General features: G+C 35.3%; 2 protein-coding genes and 1 long non-coding RNA gene across 11 annotated transcripts; 1 reads left to right on the top strand and 2 right to left on the bottom strand.

Annotated features, from left to right (window-relative positions):
• Positions 1 to 979: 979 nt before the first annotated feature.
• On the bottom strand, positions 980 to 1,743 carry LOC132102083 (uncharacterized). The gene is made up of 3 exons (XR_009423270.1): positions 1,439 to 1,743; positions 1,273 to 1,355; positions 980 to 1,102 (listed from the first exon to the last, which is right to left on the bottom strand). It is a non-coding gene; the product is annotated as an uncharacterized LOC132102083 (long non-coding RNA).
• On the top strand, positions 1,628 to 8,433 carry LOC132101999 (uncharacterized). 9 transcript variants are annotated; one of them, XM_059507222.1, is made up of 4 exons: positions 2,709 to 5,042; positions 5,348 to 5,467; positions 6,679 to 7,885; positions 7,965 to 8,427. In XM_059507222.1, exon 1 carries the CDS (start codon positions 3,397 to 3,399, stop codon positions 4,828 to 4,830), a length of 1,434 nt encoding a protein of 477 aa, XP_059363205.1. In that variant the 5' UTR covers positions 2,709 to 3,396; the 3' UTR covers positions 4,831 to 5,042; positions 5,348 to 5,467; positions 6,679 to 7,885; positions 7,965 to 8,427. The 9 variants fall into 7 exon arrangements, 8 of the variants coding, with proteins under 8 accessions (XP_059363198.1, XP_059363205.1, XP_059363214.1 ...); XR_009423269.1 differs by lacking the exon at positions 2,709 to 5,042 and adding an exon at positions 1,628 to 1,939; XM_059507215.1 differs by having other exon boundaries at positions 2,709 to 5,467; positions 7,965 to 8,095; positions 8,321 to 8,433.
• Positions 8,434 to 11,397: 2,964 nt separating this feature from the next.
• Positions 11,398 to 23,583, bottom strand: LOC132098506 (uncharacterized). Its single transcript, XM_059504599.1, has 3 exons — positions 23,516 to 23,583; positions 11,889 to 12,280; positions 11,398 to 11,783 (listed from the first exon to the last, which is right to left on the bottom strand). The coding sequence occupies exons 1-3, from the start codon at positions 23,581 to 23,583 to the stop codon at positions 11,413 to 11,415; spliced, it is 831 nt and encodes a 276-aa protein (XP_059360582.1). The 3' UTR covers positions 11,398 to 11,412.
• Positions 23,584 to 26,538: the final 2,955 nt, after the last annotated feature.

Here is a 26,538-nt window from a genome sequence, read left to right as displayed (position 1 = left end):
CTCCTCTAGAGGGGGGACTTTGTAAATAGTAAATACATACACATTTATTTGCTGTCTTAATGTCCTTATATCTGACATCTTTTAAGACAAATTATAAACACTATTATTTAGTTTTTATTATTTTATTTAAAAATCACAAATTCTGCATGAGACAAAAAGCATTTAAAATTATATGTTTTTAAGCACAAAAAAACTAATATTTCAGTTAAAAGGCATTTTCTTTTTTTCTTTTTTTACATTTATACACTGTAAAAAAAAAACACAGAAAAATACGAGCAAATGCATGGCAGCACAGGGTGCCAAACGTTTGCCATTAATGAAAATAACGGTAAAACCCCATGAACTGAAGTAACATGTTTACACAGCAACATGAAAAAAGATTATTGACCATACAGTACTATAAAATGTTTAAAACATAATCTAAAATAACATATTTTGTCTGTATAATTGCAAATACATGCATAGACCATTAAATGTAATGACATTATTTGACTGTAAGTTCACGTAACATGTTTAAACCCTTATTTAATAAAACATGTTTTAACTGTAAATATAAAAACATGGTGTAACAGTTGTTTAACTAAACATGATTTGAATGTAGATATAAATTACGTTGATACAATTACTTCATAAAGCATGTTTTGACTGTAAACTAAAATCATGTTTTAATCATTATTTAACAGAGTTTGACTGTAAATTGAAATGACATGTGTTGACCGTTATTTGAAATAACATGTGTTGACCGTTATTTGAAAAAATGAACTGTGATGGACCATAATTTTGAAAGGCATGTACAGCATTTTGATTTTGATTACGGCTTACAGATAATTTTATATGTAGTTCATGAAATGTATGTTATATCTCACACAAAAAGTCATTAGAGAAAATCAGTTGTATTTTTCCCTCTTTATTTTAATCTGTTACAGTAGTTTCCATTGTAAATAACAACAATATTAAAAACTTTAAACAGTGCCATCATCTAAACATTGCTTATATGCTTAAAATACAACATTGACAATTCAAATTAATTTCCTCATTGCATCTTCCACAAACTACACTTCGAACAGAACAATGGTCTCCAATTCAATCTCCATGTTGATGCCTTTAAAAAATAAGAGAGAAAATGGTTATATATCATACATCACATATCTATATTCATTATCATGTCTGATCATGTTACTCTTTTTAGATGTTCTTGGGTTTCTTACATAAAAAAACGATTGTTTTTTACTTAAAAAAAATATTTGTTCATTAAATATGTAATGCACTTACAAATTTTATGATGGTCCACGACACCTTACTTCTTCAGACAGTTTAGTGATGTGACCTCACCCACTGACAAGGCCAAGGGTGCACTGCAACAGCAGAAACAACTTAAATACAGTAACACTTGTGGATTACAAATTTTATATTTAATATTACATGCCAGCATATTTACCCAGTATGATTACCTCACAATGTCGCAGGAAATTTGCCGTTTTGCTTTCTATGGTAGACATTTTTTGGTGTGCGTTTCTGCACTGTTTTGACCTTTCTTGTTAAGTCCCGCCTTCACGCACGCCATTGGTCAAACTGCTTCTCAATCATTGCCCTCGGCCCAACGGCATCAGCTAAGAGACAAAGCAGCAGCCTGTTAACTGCAGGTGGCACATCATGGCTCCAAAACAGCGTAAAAATGCCTCAAGGAAAAAATCCTTGTGTTTTTGTTTTGGTCGGGAAACCTGCTCTCTGACATGGCAAATAAGCTAAAACACGGAGCGGAGCTGGGTTCGCTGGATTAATTACAGGCGTCAGTTTGTTTTCAAATATAGTAAGTGACTTTGTTAAGTAGCTTTGTGTGTAAACGTGACCGTTTAGGCAACAAATTCTGCTGTATGAATGCAATATATAACAGAATGACAACAAAACAATCATGGACCTCGATGTCGAGTGGTGAATGGTAAGTGTTTAAAAAAAATCTTTTGACATATCATCCAACGTAATTTAAAAGTTAATTGGCAACAGGTGAATACAATTACAATGGCTAATTACATACGTTTTTAAATCTTATTCTTAATGTTTGATGCAAGTTGCATTAAAAAGTACTAAATAGGTTTCAGAGTTGTGTTGTTGTTGATTTAGAACGTTGCTTGCCTTTCACAATCATTTAAGAACACTCATATGCATGGACAACGGATTTCATCTTATGAGGTGTGTTGCCTTAACCATATGGATGATGATGTATTCGTGCAAATTTTGTGATTGCTCTCTGAAGACAGTTAAGGGATATGTTAATCATCAAATCTTACACAGACATGAAGCAAATGCTCAATTTCCATGTTGCTTCCCAGAATGCAAATGTAAATTCTCAAAATACAATGCTCTCAAAGCTCATGTTTATCGCCATCACAAAAGACCACATACTCATTTTGATGATTCGACGGGCACGTTTGTTTGCAACAATACAGACTGTCAACAACAATTTACAGACATGAGCAATGTCCTTTCTCATCTCAGGTCACATTTAGCCAAGGGAGAGGTGGTGTGTTGTCCTTTTGAAAAATGTGACAAAAATTTCAGTTTAAGATCAAGTTTCACTGCCCATGTTTCACGAAAGCACAGGACGTCTACATTTGCACAATTACGGATTATGGATACCTTATCTGAGCAACCTTCTTCAGCATTTGTTGATGTTACTGAGGATGAGGTTGATGAAAGTGAATTCACTGACGAAATGTAACGCAAAGTCATTGTACATGAAAAATCTCTGCCTGTTTTATATGCAGCTACAAGCCAAATACCTGGTGCCATCGTCAACCATTCAGATGATTGTGGAGGAATTCAGTGGTTTAAATTATATCTGTCATCAGTACACACAGAAGATGTTCAGGGAAATACTCAAGTCAAAAACGACCCTCTCACAATGTGATATTGAATCTGTGGTGCAGACTTTGCAAGGCCAAGATTTACATTCAGCTTGTAATTCATTACTTTCCACAGAATACCAAAGAAGACAGTATTATCAGAAAAATTTTTCGTACGTGCATCCACAAAGTATGTATCTTGGTCGTGATGAGAACCGAAACCAACGTTATGCACAGTATATTCCATTGAAGAACACTTTAAAAACCATGTTAATAGACCCAGTGGTGTGGGAGCAGTGTGCCAAACATCAGCATGTACACTCTTCTGTGTTCTCTGACATCTGTGATGGCTCTGTATTCAAATCCAATGACTTGTTTAAGCAGCCTGAGATTACAATCCAACTTATCTTGTACCAGGATGCCTTTGAGATTGTGAATCCCCTTGGGTCAGCTAAAAAAAAACACAAAATGATTGGAGTGTATTTTACACTTGGCAACTTTGAGCCATTTTACAGATCATGCATTGATAACATTCAGTTATCACTTTTGTGTTATGAGAGAGACTTTTAACTATTTTGGTCAAACCAAGATTTTTGCTAAGTTGTTGGCAGATGTCAAAGAACTTGAAGAGCATGGATTTGTGACATCTTCAGGTGACATAGTACGTGCAACAATAGTGGCTATTATTGGTGATAATTTGGGGTCCCACTGCATCGGTGGTTACTCACAGAACTTCAGTACTGCCAAGCATTGCTGTAGGTATTGCTTGGTAGCTCGCAGTGAACTTCAGAATGTGTGTGTAGACTTTCCCAATCGCACAGTTGAGTCCTATAAGGCGGCAGTGGAAACTCTAAGGACGACCGAAGAAAATGTTGTAAATGGGTTGAAGTTTGACTCCATTTTCAACTCTCTCAAAAATTTTCATGTTGCTCAGCCTGGCCTTCCCCCATGCCTTGGCCACGACTTGTTTGAAGGTGTTGTAGCTATTGATCTTGCCATTTTCTTGGAATACTTTGTAAAAAGGAAGTGGTTTTCATATACACAGCTGAACAGGAGACTTGCACAATTCAAATATCTGGATTCTGATGCTGGTTCTGCCCCCTCCCAGATATGTGAAAAAGGCAGAAAGTTAGGTGGTCAAGCAGCTGAGAACTGGTGTCTCCTCAGATTTCTTCCTGTCATAATTGGAGACAGAGTAGAGTCACAAGACCCTGTATGGCAACTGACTGTTAAGTTGAAAGAACTGGTTGAGCTAGTGTGTGCTCCCAAGATTACCACTGCACAGATTGCATATCTCAATGTCTTAATACCAGAATATCTGGAAACAAGAAAGGAGCTGTTTCCTGGTGAAAATTTGAAACCAAAACATCATTACATGCTTCACTATACGTCACTCATTTTAAGTCTTGGACCTTTAATTCGTTTATGGTCATTGAGATTTGAAAGCAAACATTCATACTTCAAAAGAAGTGTGAGAAGAACACAGAACTTCAAAAATGTATGCAAGACATTGTCACACAACCATCAACTTCTTCAAGCATATCTTCACTCACGGTCATTTTTTTCACCAAAGCTTAAAAGTGTTGACTTGGCCACATACTCTCCTCATTTGTACAGTGATGCTGTGTGCAAAGCTGTTGAGACAAGCTTTCTTAACGAACCAGACTTTGTTTCAACACGGGTAGAATACAAGGGTACCCTGTACAGGAAAGGAAACTTAATTTGCCTTAAATGTGAAGAGGAGAATTCTATTTTACAGTTTGGACAGATTGAGCTGATTTTCGTGAAAGACGATGAGGTGACTTTCCTTGTGACTCCCCGCCCCTCAGTGTATTTGCATGATTATGGACTTTATGAGATTTTGCCTGCGACAAAGGAATTAATTTGTGTAAATGCTGAGGAATGTCTAGATTATTATCCCTTAAATGAGTACAGTTTTATGGGACTGAAGGTCATTACTCTGAAGCACAGCGTTGTTCATCTGTAAAAGGATAAACTGTCCTCTCCCAACAGAAATGGATGCATTGTTGACTTTTATTGAGAATGTGTTCCCAAACCCTATAACTTCAAAGCTAGCCATAGAGGGTTTGAACAGCCTAGGTGTGGAGACCATAGATGACCTACAGTTTTTGAAAGAGGATGATCTAGGTGGCTTTCTGAGACCGATTGAAGCAAGAAAACTAATAGCCCAAATCCCAAGTAAGTTTTCAAATCAATGGTTGTTTTTACATATAAACTAGTCAACATTTGAAGCGGATCAAAAAGTTCATTAAGTTCACAAGAACAGGTATTGGTTTTAAGACAACTATTATGAAAGGTTTGATCCACTTTAAATGTTGACTTTGTGTACATGCATACAATTAGATGAACTGGAAAAACAACACCCCAGTCTCTTTCATTCTGTACTTTGTTAGCTGTACTCTTTACTTGTATTACAGTGTATCAATGTGTTTCTTGTTTCTGCAGTATGGTTTTTAATGCAGTTTTTTGTTTATGCCATGTAGATATTGCTTCCACTCTGCAAAACACTGCCAATGATTTGTCTGCTGAATACACTTCTGATGCATCAGGTTCACCTGCTCCTGGATGCTCAATTTCACCATCCAGCTCTTCAAGTGGAAGACGTGAGTAAAACGCTGATACAACATTAAACAATCCACAAACATTTTGAAAGCAAAACATGTTATTTGTCAATTCTTGTAATTCATATACAGAGAATTTGCAATGTGAGCATGCCCAGCCTTTAGCACACCTGGCAAACAAATTGTGCCACACGTGCAGTTCACAGAGCAATATATATGTATATGTACAAACCCGATTCCAAAAAAGTTGGGACACTGTAGAAATTGTGAGTAAAAAAGGAATGGAATAATTTACAAATCTCATAAACTTATATAATATTCACAATAGAATATAGATAACATATCAAATGTTGAAAGTGAGACATTTTGAAGTGTCATGCCAAAAAATTGGCTCATTTTGGATTCCATGAGAGCTACACATTCCAAAAAAGTGAGACATTTCATTCCATGAAAGTGATACATTTCAAAATGTCTCACTTTCAACATTTGATATGTTATCTATATTCTATTGTGAACAAAATATAAGTTTATGAGATTTGTAAATTATTCCATTCCTTTTTTCTCACAATTTCTACAGTGTCCCAACATTTTTGGAATCGGGTTTGTATATGTATATGTGTATATGTATACAAATCTGCAGATTTATTGTACACTAGTAAACATTTGAAGAGTTTTGGGTATTGGTTTTAAGACAACTATTATGAAAGGTTTTGATCCTCTTAAAATTTTGACTAGTGTAGTTTGATGGCACAAATCAAACTGTGATAGCACGGGGCCTCAAAACATTGATTTTGGAAATTGCATACATTGTGATCCATTCCAAGTGTGGTGATTACCTGGTGCATGAATGTCCAAAACGTCTCCAGTTGAGTCCGCAGCTTATGCCAGCGGAGAGTGAAGACTGTTGTGCATTGTTCAGAGCAACTACAGGGCCACAGTGCAGCAAATCACCAGCAACACGTTAAATGTGCCCATTTCATGCTAGTGATTTGTTGCGGTCCTTGTGAAAAATGCACAACAGTCTCCCCTCTGACAATAATGCACTGCGGACATAAAACAAGTCTGTGCACCACTTTAAATGCATACTCTATATAGTGGCACATGAACAACCCACAAAGTCCTATGCCATCTCTGTTTGTCCGTTATTAAACTCCAATAAATCTGCAGCTTGGGAATAGGCAATTTTGCCAAAAAATTACAGCTGTATGAAAAGTGTTCATCCTGTAACCTGTTGACATTGGTTTATCTTCTAGGTGACAGTAGCTGTGAAACTTCGTTTTATGACCATGACTGGCATTATAGTTTTGATGTTCCATGGCAAAAAATGCCAGCAAGTTTTATGGAAAAGTTGCAAAATGGCGAAAGGCCAAGTTGCTCTGAGAGAAGACAGTTGGTCCGCATTGTTGCTTCTGAGATCCTGGAAGTCAGCAAATGTCCAGCAAAAAAACATGTATCAGAAATAGCCCGACAAATGGTGATTGCATACCCAAAGTCTTTCAGAGATGAGATTAATTCCCAGGTTGTAGGAAGTGGATATGATTCTCTCCTCAAACAACTGGTGTGTAGAATTGACAATTTTAAAAGAGCAAAAGCTATTAGTTCACCACTTTGTGGTACTCTAGAAGTATCAACAAAGAAACGAAAATTGTTATATGGTTGTATACATTCTGATCCACAACTGCTAGTTGGAGAAACATCCGAATTGCAGCAGGAAAAGAAAGAGAAGTTGCTAGTAATGTTTCAAAATAATGAAAGTGATGTAAAGACAATCTATGACTTAATGACTTCTACTTACACCTCTCAAAGAAACAACATCCAATCTGGAAAGGAAACCAAAGATTTACTTGATGAGTGGCCATATCTCTTTCAGCCAGCAGGAATGAAAGCACACTTTAAAGAGCTCACTGGCATTGACATAAACAACAGCTTTGAAGAATCTGCTTCCAGTAAGTTCAGAAGAATATTGGAGTACTTTCAATTTCAGTGCACAGAAAGAGCAAGCAGAGCAGGGAGAATACTCACAAAGTATAGAGCTGGAGGGGATCATGTTTGTGGGGCAGTGATGTTGCTGCTAACCCATTTCAAAAATGACCAAGACCACTTTCTTGTGATGGTAGAAGACACCTCTGTTCCAAGTGATGTATGCTCAGAACAGCTTCCAGCAACACCATGTATAGTAGTGTGTGGTGGGTATTACTATGATCTTGCAACACAATAATTCCTGGTTTCGGGTGACCAGAACTCACATTCTGTTTAATATTATGTCTTACTGATTTTGTGTTTGTTCAAAGGAGAGAACCCACTGACAGCCGGTGTGTACATGGTAGCAGTAGACCAGATGATTGTAAATTACCATCTCTTGAGTTTTACAGAAGCCCTGTATCTGATGTTCTCTCTTTACTATATATTGAACATCAGTTACCCTGTAGAACTGGGAGCCACACTAGAATTCTTGCAAAGGTAATTCATAGACTGCATTCCTTTGGTTAAGAAGCATACAACAATTATTTAAGGATATTGTTTGTGTTGTGTTTTAAAGGTGCATCTTTAGGATAAATCCTCATAAAGGTACCAAGGTGGAAAAGAGAGAAAAAGAGAGCGTACTCTGTCAACCCCAGAGTATTAAGTCTGACGTCAAAAATTGCTGCATTTGACTGGGGAGAGTAACAGGTATAGAAGCTCTGTTGTCTTGTATAGTAGTGGTAGACTTCATCTTCTGTGTTTATCATTCATCGATGATAAAGTGCACCAAAGGACAATACTTTTTATAATTAACTCCAATAAATGTGATGTAATTGTCTGTGACCAAAACTGAGAGTATTTGGTTAAGGCTTGTTGCTGTTTCTGCTCTTCTTTTGTTTTGGGTTTTAATTATAACTGTTTGTGTCCCCACAGATGTGGTCTTTCAGAAGACTGACATTTCGCTGAAGAACAGGACAAGACCGACTTTTTGTACTTCAGTGCAGCGCTTTGTTCCTTAAATCATTTTTATTACCTTGTGATGTGATAAACTTCAAAATTATCAGAATCCAGGCCCAGTGTTTTTGTTTCTTTTAAATTGAACACATTTGTGTTCTGAAACATGCTTTATCCATTTTCCCCATGTGACATGTTCAGGATTATCAGAATCCAGGTCGACTTTTTTTTTTTAATTGAACAATTTTGTGTTCTAAAACATGACTTTTGCTGGGAAGTGTTTTTCCATTGTTTGATCTTGAAGGTTTGCTATATAATAAAAATCTGAAGTTGTTTACAGCAATACTCTGGCTACCATAATTTATTGTCTAACATTTTACAAAAATTTGTGTTTCAAGAGTATTTAAAAAAAAAAAAAATTTTTTGCATTACTTCAGTCACACAGTATAAAAAGATGTCCCTGTACATTTGGTTTAAATGGGGGTGCACGCCGAGGAAGTTTGAGAACCACTGGCTTATAGATTTGGCTTTTTTGTGATTAAAAAAAGCCATTTATTTGCAATGAAAATGTTTGAAAAGTGGAAAAAAAGTGCTTTATTAAGAGAAGAGTGTTTATTAAAAATAAAGTAGGCCTATTTATTGGGTAGGCTTGGGGGTCGGTGTTAGAAGGGCTTTTATTCTCACAACAATGTAGCATCCATTTAACAATTTTAATAAATATAATCATTTGCACTCTATGATAATTATTGGATCCTGTTAATCTACAAAAATACTAAGGTGCAACTATCTGCCAATATAGATAGCATCTAATTAGTATTTACACTTACTGCAAATTTGATAATTATATTTATTAAATGAAAATTATTTACACCTAATGTAAATAGCATTACGTAAAAATGCTGATATTGTCACTTAGTGAAAATAAAAATATATCTGTATTTTTCTTAGTGTAAATAGCATCTACAGGTGGTTATTTCGGATTTTGATATGGAAATCATGACAATTAGCTTACCTTAACAATAAATGGTTTTCCAGAAGTGGTGTAACAAGTGGGTTGGACAGGAGTGTGTGTTTGGATGAGGATACCAATAAGTGAAACGCATACTCGAAATGTGACCTCTTTAACCCATCCCAGTGACTGGTGAACACACACACCCGCAACACGCGGGTGCAACAAAACGCAACAATTTTAATAAACAGTCGCAACACGCCGGCTGTGAGACTCGAACCGGGAACTCTAGAGTTACAAGCCCGACTCTCTAACCACTAAGCTACAACAGCCCACACAATAATAAAATGCTCTAACAGCCACAAGAGAAAACTGATGCCTTTCACCACTAACCACAGCGGCAAAAAAACAAAAAAATATATGATTTTATAAAAAAATACAGTCCAGCGACAGATCGCCTCTTTAACAAACGAACGATATGTATGACATGCATAAAAACAATAGTAGGCAAAACACTGACTATAAATCAAGGAAACAACATAGTACATTGTGTCGGATCACCAATGAAGTTTAGAAAAGATGCGTAATTTAACTTAATGTCTTCAGTGGCACAGGCACTAGTGTGGATGCCTCGTTTATTTGATGCTTGTTTCAAAGTCCTTGGTTCGAATATGTATTTTATACCTTTTGGTATCACAAACCACATCGAAAAGGCATTTATTTTCAACAAAAATGTAGTAGAAATAAAGTGTCTAACGAGTGTTTAATAAAACACTTTATAGCCTACTATTATTGCATCCTGTTAATGTACACAATTACAGAGATGCAAACAGAATCTGCCAAAATATAGAATAGGCCTATAGAATCTAATTATTTACACTTATTGCAAACTATCGCGACATTTACATGATGTAAATAGAATATCTATTTGTTTTTAGTGTAAATCACAACTGTTGCTTTTTGCACTTAGTGCATAGTCACTGCCTAATTCAACTGGAAAATGTAGGCTATATTTGGTGTTAATGTATGCATTTTTAGTGGAATTTCACCGTTCTGATGAAAATGTGATATGACTGTGAAATTCTACTGGTTTTCTCTGTAAAACTATTTTTTTTTTTCAACTCTGACCAAAAAATATACAGGAATGTTTTTTTAAGGACATGTCAGGATAACAATAGACAACAATTACTGTTATTTAAAGGAAAATGTCATTTTTTTTGCAGTAACAAATTTAAATAGCTAAAAAACAGGGAAAATGTACATTAGATGTCAAAGTTAGCATTTTTATGGAATTTCACAGTTCTGATCAAAATGTCATAATACTGTTAAATTCTACCGTTTTTTTCTGTAAAAAAACATTTATTTTTTACAGTGTAGCTTATAAATAATCATAATCAATTTAAAATGGAAATATAACAAAGTCTTTCACTATTATAAAACAATATTAAAATGTTTTAGATTTTTTTATTCCAATATAGATGATGTAGGAGATAGATATAGATATAGAAGTCAAATTTCTCATATGTCACTTTTCACACCAGTTGTATTTCAAGATGTTTGTGAAACACTGTATAATTTACAGTAGTGGTGACATCAACCTGAAACAGAACCACAGTTAACAATGATACAATGTTTCAATATCATGATTATGGACATACTGACTAATTGACATATGAATGGGAAAAACAAATTTAATGCAGTAATTAAGTATTTTCACTTATATATATATATATTGGCATAAAGCACACTTAACATTAAGCTGAGTCTGAGAGCAAGCATATGGGCTTACCACTGATTTATCCAACACAATGTAGGGGATTCCATCTTGAATGAACAATAAGAATAATGTTACAACTGCCCTGAAACTGATATTGATTTGACTGTTGTGACTTGAAGGGTGATAAAGCATGTAAATCTTACCTTTTTGCCGGTGCTTGTGTAACTGTGAACCCAGAATTATGAGCACGATCACAGATAAACAGTTTGAAGATGCTAAAACTAGGGTAATTGTGCTCCATGGTGTATCTTTAAATATGAAAAAGACAACATCATTTTTCAAAGATATTAATGATGTAACAACATCATGAGCCCACGAGAATTTTTTATTTTTTATTTAGCAAAATTAATGGATACCTGGCCCAGGCAAATCAGGTTTTCTTGCATCTCCAAACAGTATCTGTCCACATGCAGCCACAGCGCAGTAGTAAATCCCAGCATCAGAGTGATTGAGGTTTCTCTTGGGCAGGCTGTAGATACATTTGTGTGCAGTAGAGTTCACATCAGAGCTCCTCTCACATTGAGCGTTCCTGCGCTCCTGAGTGAATATCATTCCTGGAGGAGATTCTGCAGATTCACGTCTAAACCAGTAGACGTTGTGTTCTCCTGCACAGCTCTGAGTGAGGACAGTGCACTGAAGAGCCACTGCAGAGTCTTCTGGATGGACTGGATCTATCACAGCTGTCTGATGGTCAGACTGCATGTTCAGGTGTCTGCCTAAAAATAATTCAAATAAACAACAATGACATGATTGTATTTGACCAGACACAATGTGCTACAATACATGTACCACAGTTAAATTTAAGAAAACATTCTGTTTACCTTTAACAATGAGATCTGTGCCTTGCCCAAATGTGAACTTGTATATATATTTAACACAATAGTATGTTGCAGTGTCTGATTCTTTTACATTTGTGATGCTGAGATTAAAACTGCCATCATCTTTTGTTACAAAAAAGCGGTTTTCTTTGTTAAAGTAATTTTCAAACACGGCAGGTAAAGCATGATATGATAAAGTGATTAAAAGGGGTTTCTCTCCAGCTCTTTGTTTGACCCAAGCAACAGTAGTTCTTGACTCTTTTGAAAAAATACAGGGTAAGTTAACTCTGTCTCCAGCTTGAACAATCTTCAGATGATTCTGAGTCACGATGTTTGCATTAACCGAGCTGCCTAGAAATGGAATAAGAGAACAATTAGCAATGCCTGCTGTACAGCTTAGTTCAAACAAATTGAAAACAAGTATGATGTATATCTTTTTTATTATTATTTTTTGCTCATTTAGTGTTAGTGTAGGTCTGAGATTAACAGAATAGTAACTTACACTTTAAAAGGTAAAGCATTAGTATAAAAAAATGCTGAGTCATTTTTTTCACATCAACTCCTAACAGGTTAAATCATCTAGAGGGGAAAAAATAAAATAAAATAAAATAAATAATTATTGCTATATTATATGCATTTTTATAAAATTATGCAATTAATTTGTCACATAATTTTTACAAAAAAAAAATGTTAATTTTTTTTTACATTTTACAATAAGGTACATTAGTTAACATTAGTTAACTACTTAAGTTAACATGAACTAAGCGTGAACAATACTTCTACAGCATTTATTAATCTTAATGTTAATTTCAACATTTACTAATGCATAATAAAAATTCAAAACTTGCGCTTGTTAACACTGACATTAGTTAATACACTGTGATTTAATGTACTTACTGAACGACTGTATTTTCATTAATATTAACAAAGATGAATAAATACTGTAATAAATGTATTGTTCATTGTTTGTTCATGTTAATTAGAGTTAGAGTGTACTTCATTGTCCTTTTCAGGAAACTTGTTTTGGACTCAGCTGCTGTAGTACATAACATGCACACATAACACACGACAAACAATAATTAAAAAGTAAGCCATGTGTTACTGCATTCTATACGACTCAAAATAATAAACCACAAAGTTAACAAAGCAATGCACTCCACTATGCTGAACAAGCACTTCTCTGCTGTCTTAGCGTACTATCGGAAATTTCATATTTTCCATTTATGAAGTCGTGATTATGAGCTCGTTGCATTATTTTCTGCTAAAAATAATAGTGGACAGTGGTTTGTGAATGCTGATACTTAGCCTAAATAATTTGATCGGGAGCATCCACTCCTATCATCCATGATTTGTCTGTAGCTATGTGTATTCAGAGCCAGTGAGTAATGGACTTTCAATAATAATAAAAAAACTGCGTTAATGCGCGATAAAATAATTATCGGCATTAACTAATTAATGCATCAACCCAATAAAAACATGTTAACTTTCCCATCCCTAATATGTATATATATATATATATATATATATATGTACACACACACACACACGCACACACACACACACACACACACACACACACACACACACACACACACACACACACACACACACACACACACACACACACGACAATAACTACATCTTTCTATTTAAAATACAATAGATAAAGGTAAAAAAAAATTGTAACAGTTGCCCTTACAAAGTGGGACTCTATAACATTTTCCTGATGGCAAAAGTTTATACATTGGAAATAAAACATGGCTAGGATCACTCACTATTGTTTGTGCATTCTTAAGAACCAGCGACTCATGAATTAATTGAAGTGATCTGTACTGTCTTATACCTGTAACTTTCATTGCAGTTTTAACAAGATGTGCAAGCTGCAATTTTAATTGGACTGAAAGATTGCCATACCAAGCTTGCATCCAATAGTTTAATAGACTACCTAAGTAGCTACTTTTTAAAAAATAATTCTCAGATTTACAACAAACAACCCAAGTCTTGTTAGAACTTAGAATAGAGATTATTAATGTGGGCTAGTAAAAAAATAAAAATAAAATAAAAAATTATGTCCAAAATGTATTAATTTACGTTATTTTTACAGTATTTTGTAAAATAATGCAAGTCTTTGTTTTCTACATTGTTGTATCATGTGAAAATAGAGATAGTTACCTCAATAAATCTCCTCTTCTTCTTTGTACTGGTTGACTGAATGAATTACCCTTCACCTATAAATATATTAACAGAGCTGGATTTACTTGATTATAGTAATTGAAAAGACTTGATTCAGGTGTAAAAAAAGAAAAGAAAATTGGACCAACTCATTATGTAACTTTACCAAACTAAACTAAAGTGGGAGGAACTACATGAAAGACAATCTCTTTATCATGAAGCTGATCTACTCAAAAGATTGACGCCCCACTACGATTGCCTTTGAAGTGTAAAATAGAAAAAAAACACACACCACATGTCCATAAGAAGTCCTTTCATCTAATGCACACAAACAAACTTACAAATGACCTTTTACATTTTGACTCCTTTTGAAAGTGATGACGTAAAAAAAAAAAAAAGGTAAATTTTCATAACTAGTATACGTGGTTTAATATTACTCTGACATTTAAACAAAACAGTAGCAAACACACCTACAGTGGGGTTTCTGATATAGCATACAATACATTTTTCTCATTTCTGTCTGCAGCAATCCATTTCAAAAATTTTTTCTCCTCTTTTGGAAACTCAATACTGGATTAGTCTTTTATTGTTTGAAAGAACAGAAATGCAAAATAATATTTACTATGACTTCTTATGTGTGTGTATAAGTATACTCTAAATAGTTTACTTCCACTTTCTAAACACAGAAATGTGAAAAAGGGGAACATTTTCTGTGACCAATGCAAGCAACATGGTCTCATAAACATACGTATCTCTGTGTACTTTTTGTGCAACCCGGTTTTTGCGTACCTTACTGCACATTTCACTGCAGTTTCAAAGAGAAATGTCTACTGAGTGGTGCTAAAACACAGGTTCAATACGTGAACTCTGGCAAATTTTTAATTCTTTGATATAGGTATATATCCCTTTTTTATTGTTGCTTCTGGTACGTATTGCGATGGTTCAGAATTCAAATATCTGTGTACTGTAGCTAAAAGTTAATGCTCTATCATGTTTGAAATATGCCCTACACCAAACCCAACCCTAAATCTACCGATGTTGATGCAGCCATGCCATTTCAACTTCCTTATATGCATAAAAGAACTGTTTTGTCGAACCTTGGTTACACAGGATTCAAACCGGAGCTCCTCTCTTCTCAAGTACATTTCCGTTATCCATGAGCTACCGAACAAACCTACCATCTAAGAAAACCCATGGATATGAAGCTGGATATGTGCAATGCTAACATTCAAAAGCATACGTTTTCAAATCTCCCAGCATATTAATATTGTTTTGAAGTAATAACATGATATTCTTCATAGTTTATGAAAGATGCCTTGAGACCCTCTCAATGCACATTACCTGTGTTTAAGCTGGCAGGTGCTTGCAATGGTAGGGGCCCCATCAAGTGTTTTTGCACAAAGTCAGCACATGTCCATGTAAGAACGTGTTCCTGTGGCTCAAGTGGTAGAGCATTACGTTAGCAGCACAAGGTTGTGGGTTCGATTCCCAGGGAGCACATATTAGGTAAAAACTGTTAGCCTGTCGCTTTGGATAAAAGCATCTGCTAAATGCATACAAGAATATGTGAGGCCAACTAGATAACCAGTCAGAAGAGATAAAGTATATAATTTCCTGTAGATTGACTGGCAGGAAGAAGCTACTAAGAACTGCCTTGATGAACATCAATGGAGAATGATTTTCCAGTCAGCAGAGACATGACTGGAAAATTAAGTAACTTTCGATTTAGAATTTAGAATGCTTCAGAATTTCAATGTATTCTGGGCTGACCCCTGAATACATTGAAATTCTAAAGCATTCTAAATCGAAAGTTACTTTGTATAATATATATAGATAGGGTATTATATATTATATTTTTTTCAAGTGTTGTAGATTAATATAAAAGATTTTGATCTGATGAAGAATTCTCCAAATATGTATATGAAGAGTGCAGACTGTAACTATTTTTCTTGCAAGAGGTTATTGTGAACCTCTGTGCTTCTGTATGTGTACGTTTGCATGCATGATTGTGCACAGTGTGGTTTGAGCATTTTCCAACCACAGGACTGACCCACTGATGAGTTTCACACCTATCAGTGATTACTGCTGGGTGACAAACACGTCGTAAAAATAGTAAAAGTTTATTTAAACACTACAAACACCTTATGTGCTCAACTGGGCAAGTTAAAATGTGTACATTTAACAGGACACAAATTAATTTCCCATTTTACTATGCTGTGTATTTAAATGAACATGCTTTATTAACTTTAATAAAATCTAAACATAAAATACAAAATAATCATAGAATTGTAGCCTTTTCATGTAGGAAAATGGAAGCAATAAAATAATGGAAATAGCAGTAATCTTAAATGTTTTTAGCTGTGGTCAAAGAGGACATAATTTAAAAAGAAAGAAAAGAAAGTGACACAGCCAAGTATGGTGACCCATACTCAGAATTTGTTCTCTGCATTTAACCCATCCAAAGTGCACACACACATCAGTGAACACACACACAACCGTGAGAACACACCAGGAGCAGTGGGCAGCTATTTATGCTGCGGTGCCGGGGGAGCAGTTGGGGGTTCAGTGCCTTGCTCAAGGACACCTCAGTCGTGATATTGCCAGCCTGAGATTCTAACTCACAACCCTAGAGTTAGGAGTCAAACTAACCACTATGCCATTATGATAGAGTTTTGCCACAGGTGTCCACAAGTGGGGCCTTATGAGAAATTTATCAATAATACTGGGCAGCATCACTTTTTTTAACTCTCTTCAAAAAACATGATGCAGGCTAATGCTGTCCCATATATGACTGATTATGCATTTATGTTTATTTATTTTAACATAACTGTCAGGGAAATGCAGGATTCAGTTGCAGGTAACAGTTTATTATGCCCTCACTGAGCAAATAGGGAAAACAACAGGAGCACAAAATGGAGGATCACACCAAGTTCACAGGGCCAAGGAAGAGCCTCTCACCAGGGACAGATCCTAGCGTCATCAGTGACGCAGCATCAAATTCACACCAACCAGAGCATAATTTGGGACGCAGCGCCGAAGGCCCACTGAACTCCCCGAATGAGTGTGTAACATGCAGGGAGTAGCTGGGGCAATGTATCCGGTTCTCAACAGAAATGAGATAGACAGGGCAGGAAGCAGAACCAAGTAAAGTCTGGCAGGATGAGAAGGAACAGTTCAAGATAGAAACAAAAAAATAAAAATAAAAAACAGCACTTGGAGCCTAAAACAACAAAACACGGTAAGACTAGGCAAACAAGACAAGCAAAGTGTTGCACTACATACAACAACAGTCTGACAAAAGACTCAGCATGAGAGGAACTAAAATAGGGGAGAGCTAATGAGGAAAGTGTGGCTACTGGTGTGATAGAACACAGAGAATTAAGGATAATGAGTGGGAGGGGGAAAGACACCACACTGACAGCAGAACACATGATGAGCTGCCAAAACAAAACCCATGTGCTCAGAGACAAGGCATACAGACACCAAGACAAAACATCACAAATCAGACCGAAGTCATGACAATTACATGCAAGTTAATATATTATCTATTTTGTTTTTGATTCATGGACCACAAGGGTATCACCCCATAGGCCAATAAATATACTTCTTCAACATTCTCTTTAATGTTTATGTGAAAATATTGCTTACACTATATTCTAGACACATGAGAGGTATATACTGACAATAATTAATGTAGTTGTAATGAGTAAACATCATCAGCATGTGATGCAGTAGTAGAGTAGTACAATGTATAGTCTAACTACCTTATTAAAGCATTGCTCTGCTTAACTAGAAAACAATGCATTAATCACAATTGCCATATTTCAGTACCACGGACAGGGATTTCGCCTTCTCTAGATCTTCTCAACTTCAGTCTTTTCCAACAAATCAGTCAATCTAAAATTGATATATGTTAGCATGTGCTGATCCTTAAATCTAGTAAAACATGTTGACACAAAAATAAAAAAAATAGAATAAAAAAATATGGGTCGATAATTACATGTAGGTCAGTTCAGTTTACATGACAGAATAATTTAACTTGCACTGAAAATGTTTGTCTAGACACTATTTTTACTCAATTCAGGAAATTGCTATTAAATCTCACAATAAATTACAAAGAAACAGCCTGTAACACTGAATTAAACGTGAAGTTTTGAAGAAGAAAAACTGAAATAATATTTTACTACTATAGTTCTCCAACAGTACTTCAATAATCTTTGTTTTATGTATAATTTTGATATATATATATATATATATATATATATATAGAGAGAGAGAGAGAGAGAGAGAGAGAGAGAGAGAGAGAGAGAGAGAGAGAGAGAGAGAGAGAGAGAGAGACAATGCAGGTCTTTTAGTTTAGTGTAATTAAGAGATTAAAATGTCTGTTGGTTTTATCAAATTAAAGCACTTTTTGTGAACAACTGAGAATTTAATTTTAGCAAAATGTATCTATTTCTCTTGTGCTTATATTAAATCATCTTGTATATTGTGTTTATATTAAATCATCTTTTCTCTGGGTCTTCTAGGAGCGCTGGACTTTTGTTTAAAGCTCAAAGCAGCATAATACATAGCATGTCTGTCTCCATCCTAGAACAACTATGATATTATATTCAGTCAAATATATTGCCAATAAAGACTGCACTTTTATATTGAATTATAAGTAACATATGGTATAAAACACATTAAATATTTAACTGCTTACCTTTAAGTGAACAGACTGAATATTCTGAGTCCCATTTTAAATAACAACAAGAATTGGAACACATAACGACACTGTCATTGAAGAATGTTGATTTGCTCACATATTAGAGAAATGTTAAGCAGTAATTCCTACCTTTTCATCTCTATATGCACAATTATGTGCCCAGAAATATGATCACAATCACTGATAAACAGTTTAAAGTTCCTATAAAAAGACCAATTATATTCTAAGATGTCTGAAAACCTTAATAAAAAATTTAAGTAATTTCACATTTTCGAACACAACAGCTAATGCCTGATATGATGAAACAATCAAAACAAGTTTCTTTCCAGCTCTTTGTTTGACCCAAGCAACAGTGGTTCTTATATCTTTTAGAAAAATACAGATGAAGTTAACACTGTATCCAGCTTGAACAATCTTCAGATGATTCTGAGTCTCGACATCTGCATTATCTGAGCTGACTATAATTAAATGTCTTTTTTGAGTTAATAGCTAGTATTGCTTTCTGTAGAATTGCTTTATTGTGCAACACAAAAATATAATTACCAAAAGTTTGAAAAAAATGTTTTAGATGTTATTAATTTTAAAGTTACCTGACAAAACAGTTTTTCATTGTGTGGGTTAGAAACAACATACATTTCAACATACATTTTATTGCAGGACCACATATCATTCATGAATATGTGGTGGAAATTTAGCTTTTGAAAGCGGATTAAAAAAAAAATATATATATATATATATATACACATTTACATTTACATTTACATTTATTCATTTAGCAGACGCTTTTATCCAAAGCGACTTACAAATGAGGACAGTGGAAGCAATCAAAAACAACAAAAAGAGCAAAGATATATAAGTGCTATAAAAAGTCTCAGTTAGCTTAACACAGTACACGTAGCAAGGGCTTTTAAATAATATAATAAATAAAAAGAAAACAGATAGAATAGAAAAAGAATATAGCAAGCTAGTGTTATCAATAAAATCAACTTCTAGGACATCAAATGTTATATGTCCCAAACAAATCTGTAAGCTTACTTACAGTAGCCTACACTTACTCTTGCTTTACACTGGTGTAGCCTACTGTTGATATCTATATTGTTAATAATGATCAATCACATCATTACAAATAAGGTTTACAAATAAGAAAAATAACATTAGGGAAAACATGTAAGATTAGATTCATAAATTAACCAAACTAATTATTTATAACGGCAAAAAACAAAAAACAAAAAAATGTTCCGGTCTCCTCAACAGCAAATTGAACTTGAGTTTCAACGGTTAATTCAGTTTCTCCAGTCACTGACCCTCTATAAGCGCAGAATCAGGAAGATCGAATATCTCAGGCGGTTTCGCCAGTGGAAAAGCAAGGAATGAGCCCATTCTCCACTGTTTGTGGACAGTCTGTCGATATATACTCATATATACAGTACAGACCAAAAGTTTGGACACACCTTCTCATTCAAAGAGTTTTCTTTATTTTCATGACTATGAAAATTGTAGAGTCACACTGAAGGCATCAAGGGCTATTTGACCAAGAAGGAGAGTGATGGGTTGCTGTGCCAGATGACCTGGCCTCCACAGTCACCGGACCTGAACCCAATCGAGATGGTTTAGGGGTGAGCTGGACCGCAGACTGAAGGCAAAAGGGCCAACAAGTGCTAAGCATCTCTCGGGGAACTCCTTCAAGACTGTTGGGAGACCATTTCAGGTGACTACCTCTTGAAGCTCATCAAGAGAATGCCAAGGGTGTGCAAAGCAGTAATCAAAGCAAAAGGTGGCAACTTTGAAGAACCTAGAATATGACATATTTTCAGTTGTTTCACACTTTTTTTTATGTATATAATTTCATATATAATTCCACATGTGTTAATTCATAGTTTTTATGCCTTCAGTGTGAATCTACAATTTTCATAGTCATGAAAATAAAGAAAACGCTTTGAATGAGAAGGTGTGTCCAAACTTTTGGTCTGTACTGTTTATAAAGAGTTCTTACTAGAACCAGGAAGTATGACCATATTAGCCCGGTTCTGTCAACACTGCACTGGGTCCCTATCAAGCATCGTATAGATTTAAAAATCTTGCTTATTACTTATAAAGCGCTGAATTCAGGATTTGAATGAGCTCTTGTTACATTATTATCCTCCACGTCTGCTGCATTTTCAAAACTCTTTTTGATAATTTGATAATACCTAGAATATCAAAATCAACTGCGAGCGGCAGATCCTTTTCTTATTTGACGCCTAAACTCTGGAATAACCTACCTAACATTGTTCAGGAGGCAGACACACTCTTGCAGCTTAAATTAAAGACCCATCTCTTTAACCTGGCTTACACCTAACATACTAATATGCTTTTAATATCCAAGTCCGTTGAATGATTTTTAGGCTTCATTAATTAGGTAAACCAGAACCGGGAACACTTCCCATAACACCCTATGTACTTGCTACATCATTAGAAGAATGGCATCTACGCTAATATTAGTCTGTTTCTCTCTTATTCCGAGGTCACCGTACCCACCAGATCCAGTCTGTGTCCAAGTCAGAGGGTCACTGCAATCTTCTGTGTTTAAAGCGCTATATAAATTATGGTGACTTGACTTGACTTCGGGTTCTGAGGCCCTCTTTGGGCCTGATGTGGGAACTGCGAGCCTCCTGGGCTTGACTTGGTAACTGTGGCCCTCCCTGGGCCGGACGTGGGAACAGCAATCCTCTCTGGGCTTAACTTGGGGTTGGGAGCCCTCTCAAGGCTGGACATGTGAACTGAAGCCCTCTCTGGGATTAATTTGGGAACAGGAACCCTCTCTGGGTTTAACTTGGGAACAGGAGCCCTCTCTGGGCATAACTTGGGACTGTAGTCCTCTTTGAGCTGGACGTGTAAACTGGATCCATTTCTGGAGTGTACTTAGTGGTTGGAGCCGACACTGGAGCGCACTTGTGGGCTTGAGCTAACAGTCTCTTCCTCCTTAGATTCCTCCCCTGGTTTGAGGTGAGGGAGAAAGCTGCTGTTAGCTGAGGGCATGGGAGTGAATTGGAGTGAATTGGTTCACAGCCTGTACAATCTGGTGGTCTTGTGGTCTTGATTTCAGAAAAAACAGAAACCTTTGAATACTTTAACCTTTCAATTTAAGTAAAATTGATTGATATCTCACATATGCATATACTGAATTGTCTTGCAATTTTCTTTTTCTGGGTCTTCTAGAGGTGGAGGGTTTTTGTTGAAGGCTCAAAGCTGCATAATTCAAAGCATCTGCATCGTCAGTCTGATTATGATACATTAAATGTAATATATTGCTTAAAAACATAATATTGAGCGTAATCTTTAGATTGATAGCAGTGCTTAAATTCATTGGCAAAATATTTTTATTGCATTGGATTCAGAATAAGTAATTTAGCTTACCATCAGTTGACTATGTTGAGTGTTGTGTGTTGGGTGTTGTGTGTTAAAAGGTACCAGTGGCAGGTTGCTGATCATGCTTAGTTTGATCACTGATGCCCAGTCATAATGAATATTGTTTTTGAAACATATCCTACCTAGATGCACCGTGCTTTGTGTACTATAGGGAATTAGGCATATTTGAATGCTGCATGTTACTATGTTGAATAACAGTCAGAATTCGTGATACAACAAATTATATCTGCTACAGTAAATGGGTTTTAAATTATATTAAAATGCCAAAACACTTGCGCCTTGACTGTTGAGGACTATGGGCTATGACACAGAGTCATGCTTAAACAGATTAATTTTGTCCATATAAGGAGAAGATCTGAAACTAAACAAGTGTTCCAGTTAGAGGCCACAGTGTATGACATAATTTCCTGTAGAGTGACTGACAGGAAGAAGCTGCTCAGTACAAACTCAAAACTTCTGTGGTGAACATCAGCAGAGAAACATTTAAATGTAACACTGACATAAACACAATAAAATAGTATTAACCATGTATTATATTATTTTATATGATATTATAATAAAATATTAGAAATATTAATTTGGATCAATATGCAATTTTACCTATAATTTTCCAAAATACATGTGCAGGGTAAATTTACCCAATTCAGCTGTAGCAAGTTACACAAGATATGTAGAAGTTATAAATAAGTAATAATGAGTAATAATTAAGTAAATAAGAGTGTTTGTTTACACCTCTGTGCATACTTTTGCAAGAGTGATTTGCACACAACATGGTTTGATCATTTTCCAACCACAGGACTGACCCACTGGCTTGTTTTCACACCTTTCTCTCAAAACCACACACGCACCATTGCCAGAAAAACAAAAGAAAAAATAAATAAATAAATTCTTGCCTCCATTATTTGAATAAAATAACCCTTCCATGTGTACATTTTTGTCAGAACTTATTCCATAATTTTAAGTAAAAATCAGCAAAATCATTACACTTCCGGTCTGTGTATGTTTATTGGTCTGTCTAGTGACAAGTCATATGGCACCAATTACAAACACAGTTAAAGTTAAAGTGCCCCTATTATGCCATTTTTAAGGTTGCTAATGAGTCTCTTAAAACGGGTTTACATGCAAGGTATATAAAAAAATAAAAATAAAAAAACGTTTTTTATCTTAAAAAATAGATTAAATTTTTCCTCATTTCTAAATGATTCGTAAACAGCTTGTGCTAAGCAGTTCAAAGAATTAATCTCTCTAAACCCCTTTTTTCTGTGAGCCCTCACTGATTGGTCAGATGCCGCAGTCCTTTGTGATTGGTCCAGAACCTATAGAGATTGCGTCTGGATTAGTCTACCACATACAGCGTGTGTTGGAGATGAAATGCCCATTGACATCAGGGCCGACCTGTGGCATAGGCGACATAGGCGACATAGGCAGTTGCCTAGGGTGCAAAATGACTGGCCGGTGCTGCGGGAAAGTTTTTTTTTTTTTTTGGTCGGAAGTGTGTCCCTCTTGTGACCAACCTGCACTCCTACACCCATATATTATGGTAAATTATTTCTGAAAGTAAACATAATATAAGTACTGATCAATCATCAAACTTATTAAAATAATGTTAGAATAAAATAAAATTGAAAAATCAAGATTTTACAACATTTGTGATTTACACACTTTCTGCATCATGACATAATTATAATAGATAATCATAACACACTAATTATGCATGGTGCATGCAGTTTGCAATTTTTGTGCTCTTAGAACATCTTAACTGGCAACACTGACACCGTGGAACATTTTTGCTTGAGTTACCTGCTTATTTAGATTTGACTTTATTTTCTTTAAATACATTTTAGCTTCTGTAATGTAATAACAGCTTTTTTAATAATTGTTTTAATTTCATTTATATTACTGCTTGCTTTTAATTCACCAAAAATTGTCTAAATGTCTTTTGAAAAAGACCATGACTAGGATTATAATCTAGCATTCATTAAAAAAATCTTGCCTAGGGCACCAACAGAACCTGGGCAGGCCCTGATTGTCATGATGGAATGACAGCCCTGGAGACTTGTCAAAACATAGAAAAGATGGTATCGATTGTACCTTCCAATTTGAGCCAGAGTCTGATAATGAAACTGTTGAACTGGTTGATCGACAATAGACTGATGCACAGGCAAACAGGAAGACGTTTCCCATTGGTATGTGTCAAGTGTTAACAAGTTTATAGTAATTATAAGATGGGATAAAACAAATTTACTCTCACAGTGTAGGATACAGCGTCTTCTCCACATGATGTTAACTACCCAGAAATGTTACTGTTTGTGGGTGGGCAAGTTTGCGACTTAGAATGTGGGCAGACATTATGCAAATGTTTTACTTTGTGAGGTAGAGACGTAACAGAATACGATTGCAAGCTGACTCTTTTTTTTTGATAGACAATAACTTTATTTATTATGCTCTTTTGGGTTCACAACTTTGCAGATAGTTTATGTTCACATGCACCAGCGAGAGAGAGATTAATTAAAAAAATGCTAAAACAAATAAATCAGAGGCTGTCATTTAGTCTTTATTTCCAAATGTGTACACCACACGCAGCTATTGACTGACCACGAACAGGAAATGTAACTTATTTGATGCATCTTTGATTCGTTAATGTCTTGCAGTCTTGGTGTTTTGTTTTTGTTTTTGTTTTTTTCTTTTCTTTGTACAATTACATTTTGGTGTAAAAGTGTGTTGTAGCGCAAGTGTTACTGAACATATACCGAGTAAAATATTACTGAATATTGATTAGCAATGCATTACACTACTGCATTACAGCAAAAAGTAATATGTTACTGTAATAAAAATTTTTTTGCAATGCGTTACTCCCAACACTGGATACAACTCAACTGAAGTTTGGGAATAAACCTGTTTTAATAAAGACTTTTAATAAGATGGTGTTGAACATGCAGGGTTCCACTGTATCCTAGTACAGATGTTTTTTTTTTTTACCTGTGGGGCATGCCCTTCCAGGGGGTGCCTGCACCTGTTGGGGGGGGGGGGGGGGGGGGGCAAGAACCTTTTAATTAAGAGGCATAAACTTGAGTAATTATGAATACAAGCTAGCAAATCTTTAGCCATCCACTAGGGGGAAATCTGATTAGTCCCACTGCCAATCAGTCGACAGTGAGAGCAGGGTTGGCAAGATCGAGTTCTGATATCAAGCAGAGCTAACAATGGATTGGCAGGTTTAGCGCTCACTTAATCAGGTAAGCTGATATGTATTTATGTTTCAGTTTAATTACACATGCTTTACCAGTGGTGTTCCTTTTTAGATGTGCTTTAGCCCCCCTAACTGTCATCTTAGCCCCCCAAATGCATTTGTGGTTAAAAAGTATATACATTAAAAAAAAATAGATAAATAAGAAAAACAATAAAAAAAATGACAGATCGTTTCACTAAATAAGACCCTTATACCTCGGACGGGATCGTGTAGAGCCCTTTTGAAGCTTTATTGAAACTGCGATTTGGACCTTCAGGCTGTTGGCCACCACTGAAGTCAACTATATGGAGAAAATTCCTGGAATGTTTCCCCAAAAACCTTAATTTCTTAGAAGTAAATTATCAGGAATTTTTTATACTGGAATTGAACTAATCCATTACAAAGGAGTCATGCATTCTGATTTTTACCTGATTCCTTGTAGATTTATGCTGCCTTAGTATGTTGACCCTTTCAGGTTTGACTCACTGAGTTAGTACTGAACTAGTCAGTGAATTCTAATGAACCATAATAAGAGCTGTTTTGTTTGTGATTTTTCAACAAATCAATTTAATGATTCATTGACTCACATAACAGATGCTCATTGGACGCAGCCTACTGGAGTAAATGTAATTTGAAATATCTAGTAAACACATTCAAAAGACTTTTGGTCATCAGATACAAAAGACTCGATTGGGATGAATCAAAATCCCCACCGCTATTTATAAATTTATTAAATTAGCAGATTGTCAGATAATTATTACTAAAAGTAGCCATGTCACAAATATAGATATATAAATAAATATGCAACACTACAAGTAAGATTTAAACTCTGCATTGGTTAGGTTTTTTGAGCAGAGAAAACCCTTTGCATGTCAATTCCCTCTAGTACAATCAGTAAATAAATTCTTGCAATCACACACCGTATCGGCATCTGCTGTCTTTTCACACTGACTCACAGAAGACTAGTCTATTTGACTTTACTGGAATGAAATGCAAGAATATATTCCACTCCTCCCAAATTCCCTTCTCAGAGAATATCTATCACAAAACAAATAAAGATGCAAATGAATTTATTTTTATATATTTATTTATATGTTTTTTTTTTTTGCAGCCTGATGACCTGGAAATCTGATCCAAAC

Source organism: Carassius carassius, chromosome 2 (assembly GCF_963082965.1).
Source record: "Carassius carassius chromosome 2, fCarCar2.1, whole genome shotgun sequence".
NCBI classification, from domain to species: domain Eukaryota; kingdom Metazoa; phylum Chordata; class Actinopteri; order Cypriniformes; family Cyprinidae; genus Carassius; species Carassius carassius.
This window is presented reverse-complemented; position numbering and strand designations above follow the sequence as displayed.

Bases quoted from the DNA above. Each gene is read 5' to 3' on its own strand.
- LOC132101999 (XM_059507215.1), top strand. From the start codon at position 3,397: ATGAGAGAGACTTTTAACTATTTTGGTCAAACCAAGATTTTTGCTAAG.
- LOC132098506 (XM_059504599.1), bottom strand. From the start codon at position 23,583: ATGTCGCCTATGCCACAGGTCGGCCCTGATGTCAATGGGCATTTCATC. The intron at 12,281-23,515 runs GTAGACTAATCC...GTTTGAACTAAG, and splicing joins TCCAACACACGCTGTATGTG to CTGTACAGCAGGCATTGCTA. The intron at 11,784-11,888 runs GTAAACAGAATG...AATTATTTTTAG, and splicing joins CACAGATCTCATTGTTAAAG to GCAGACACCTGAACATGCAG.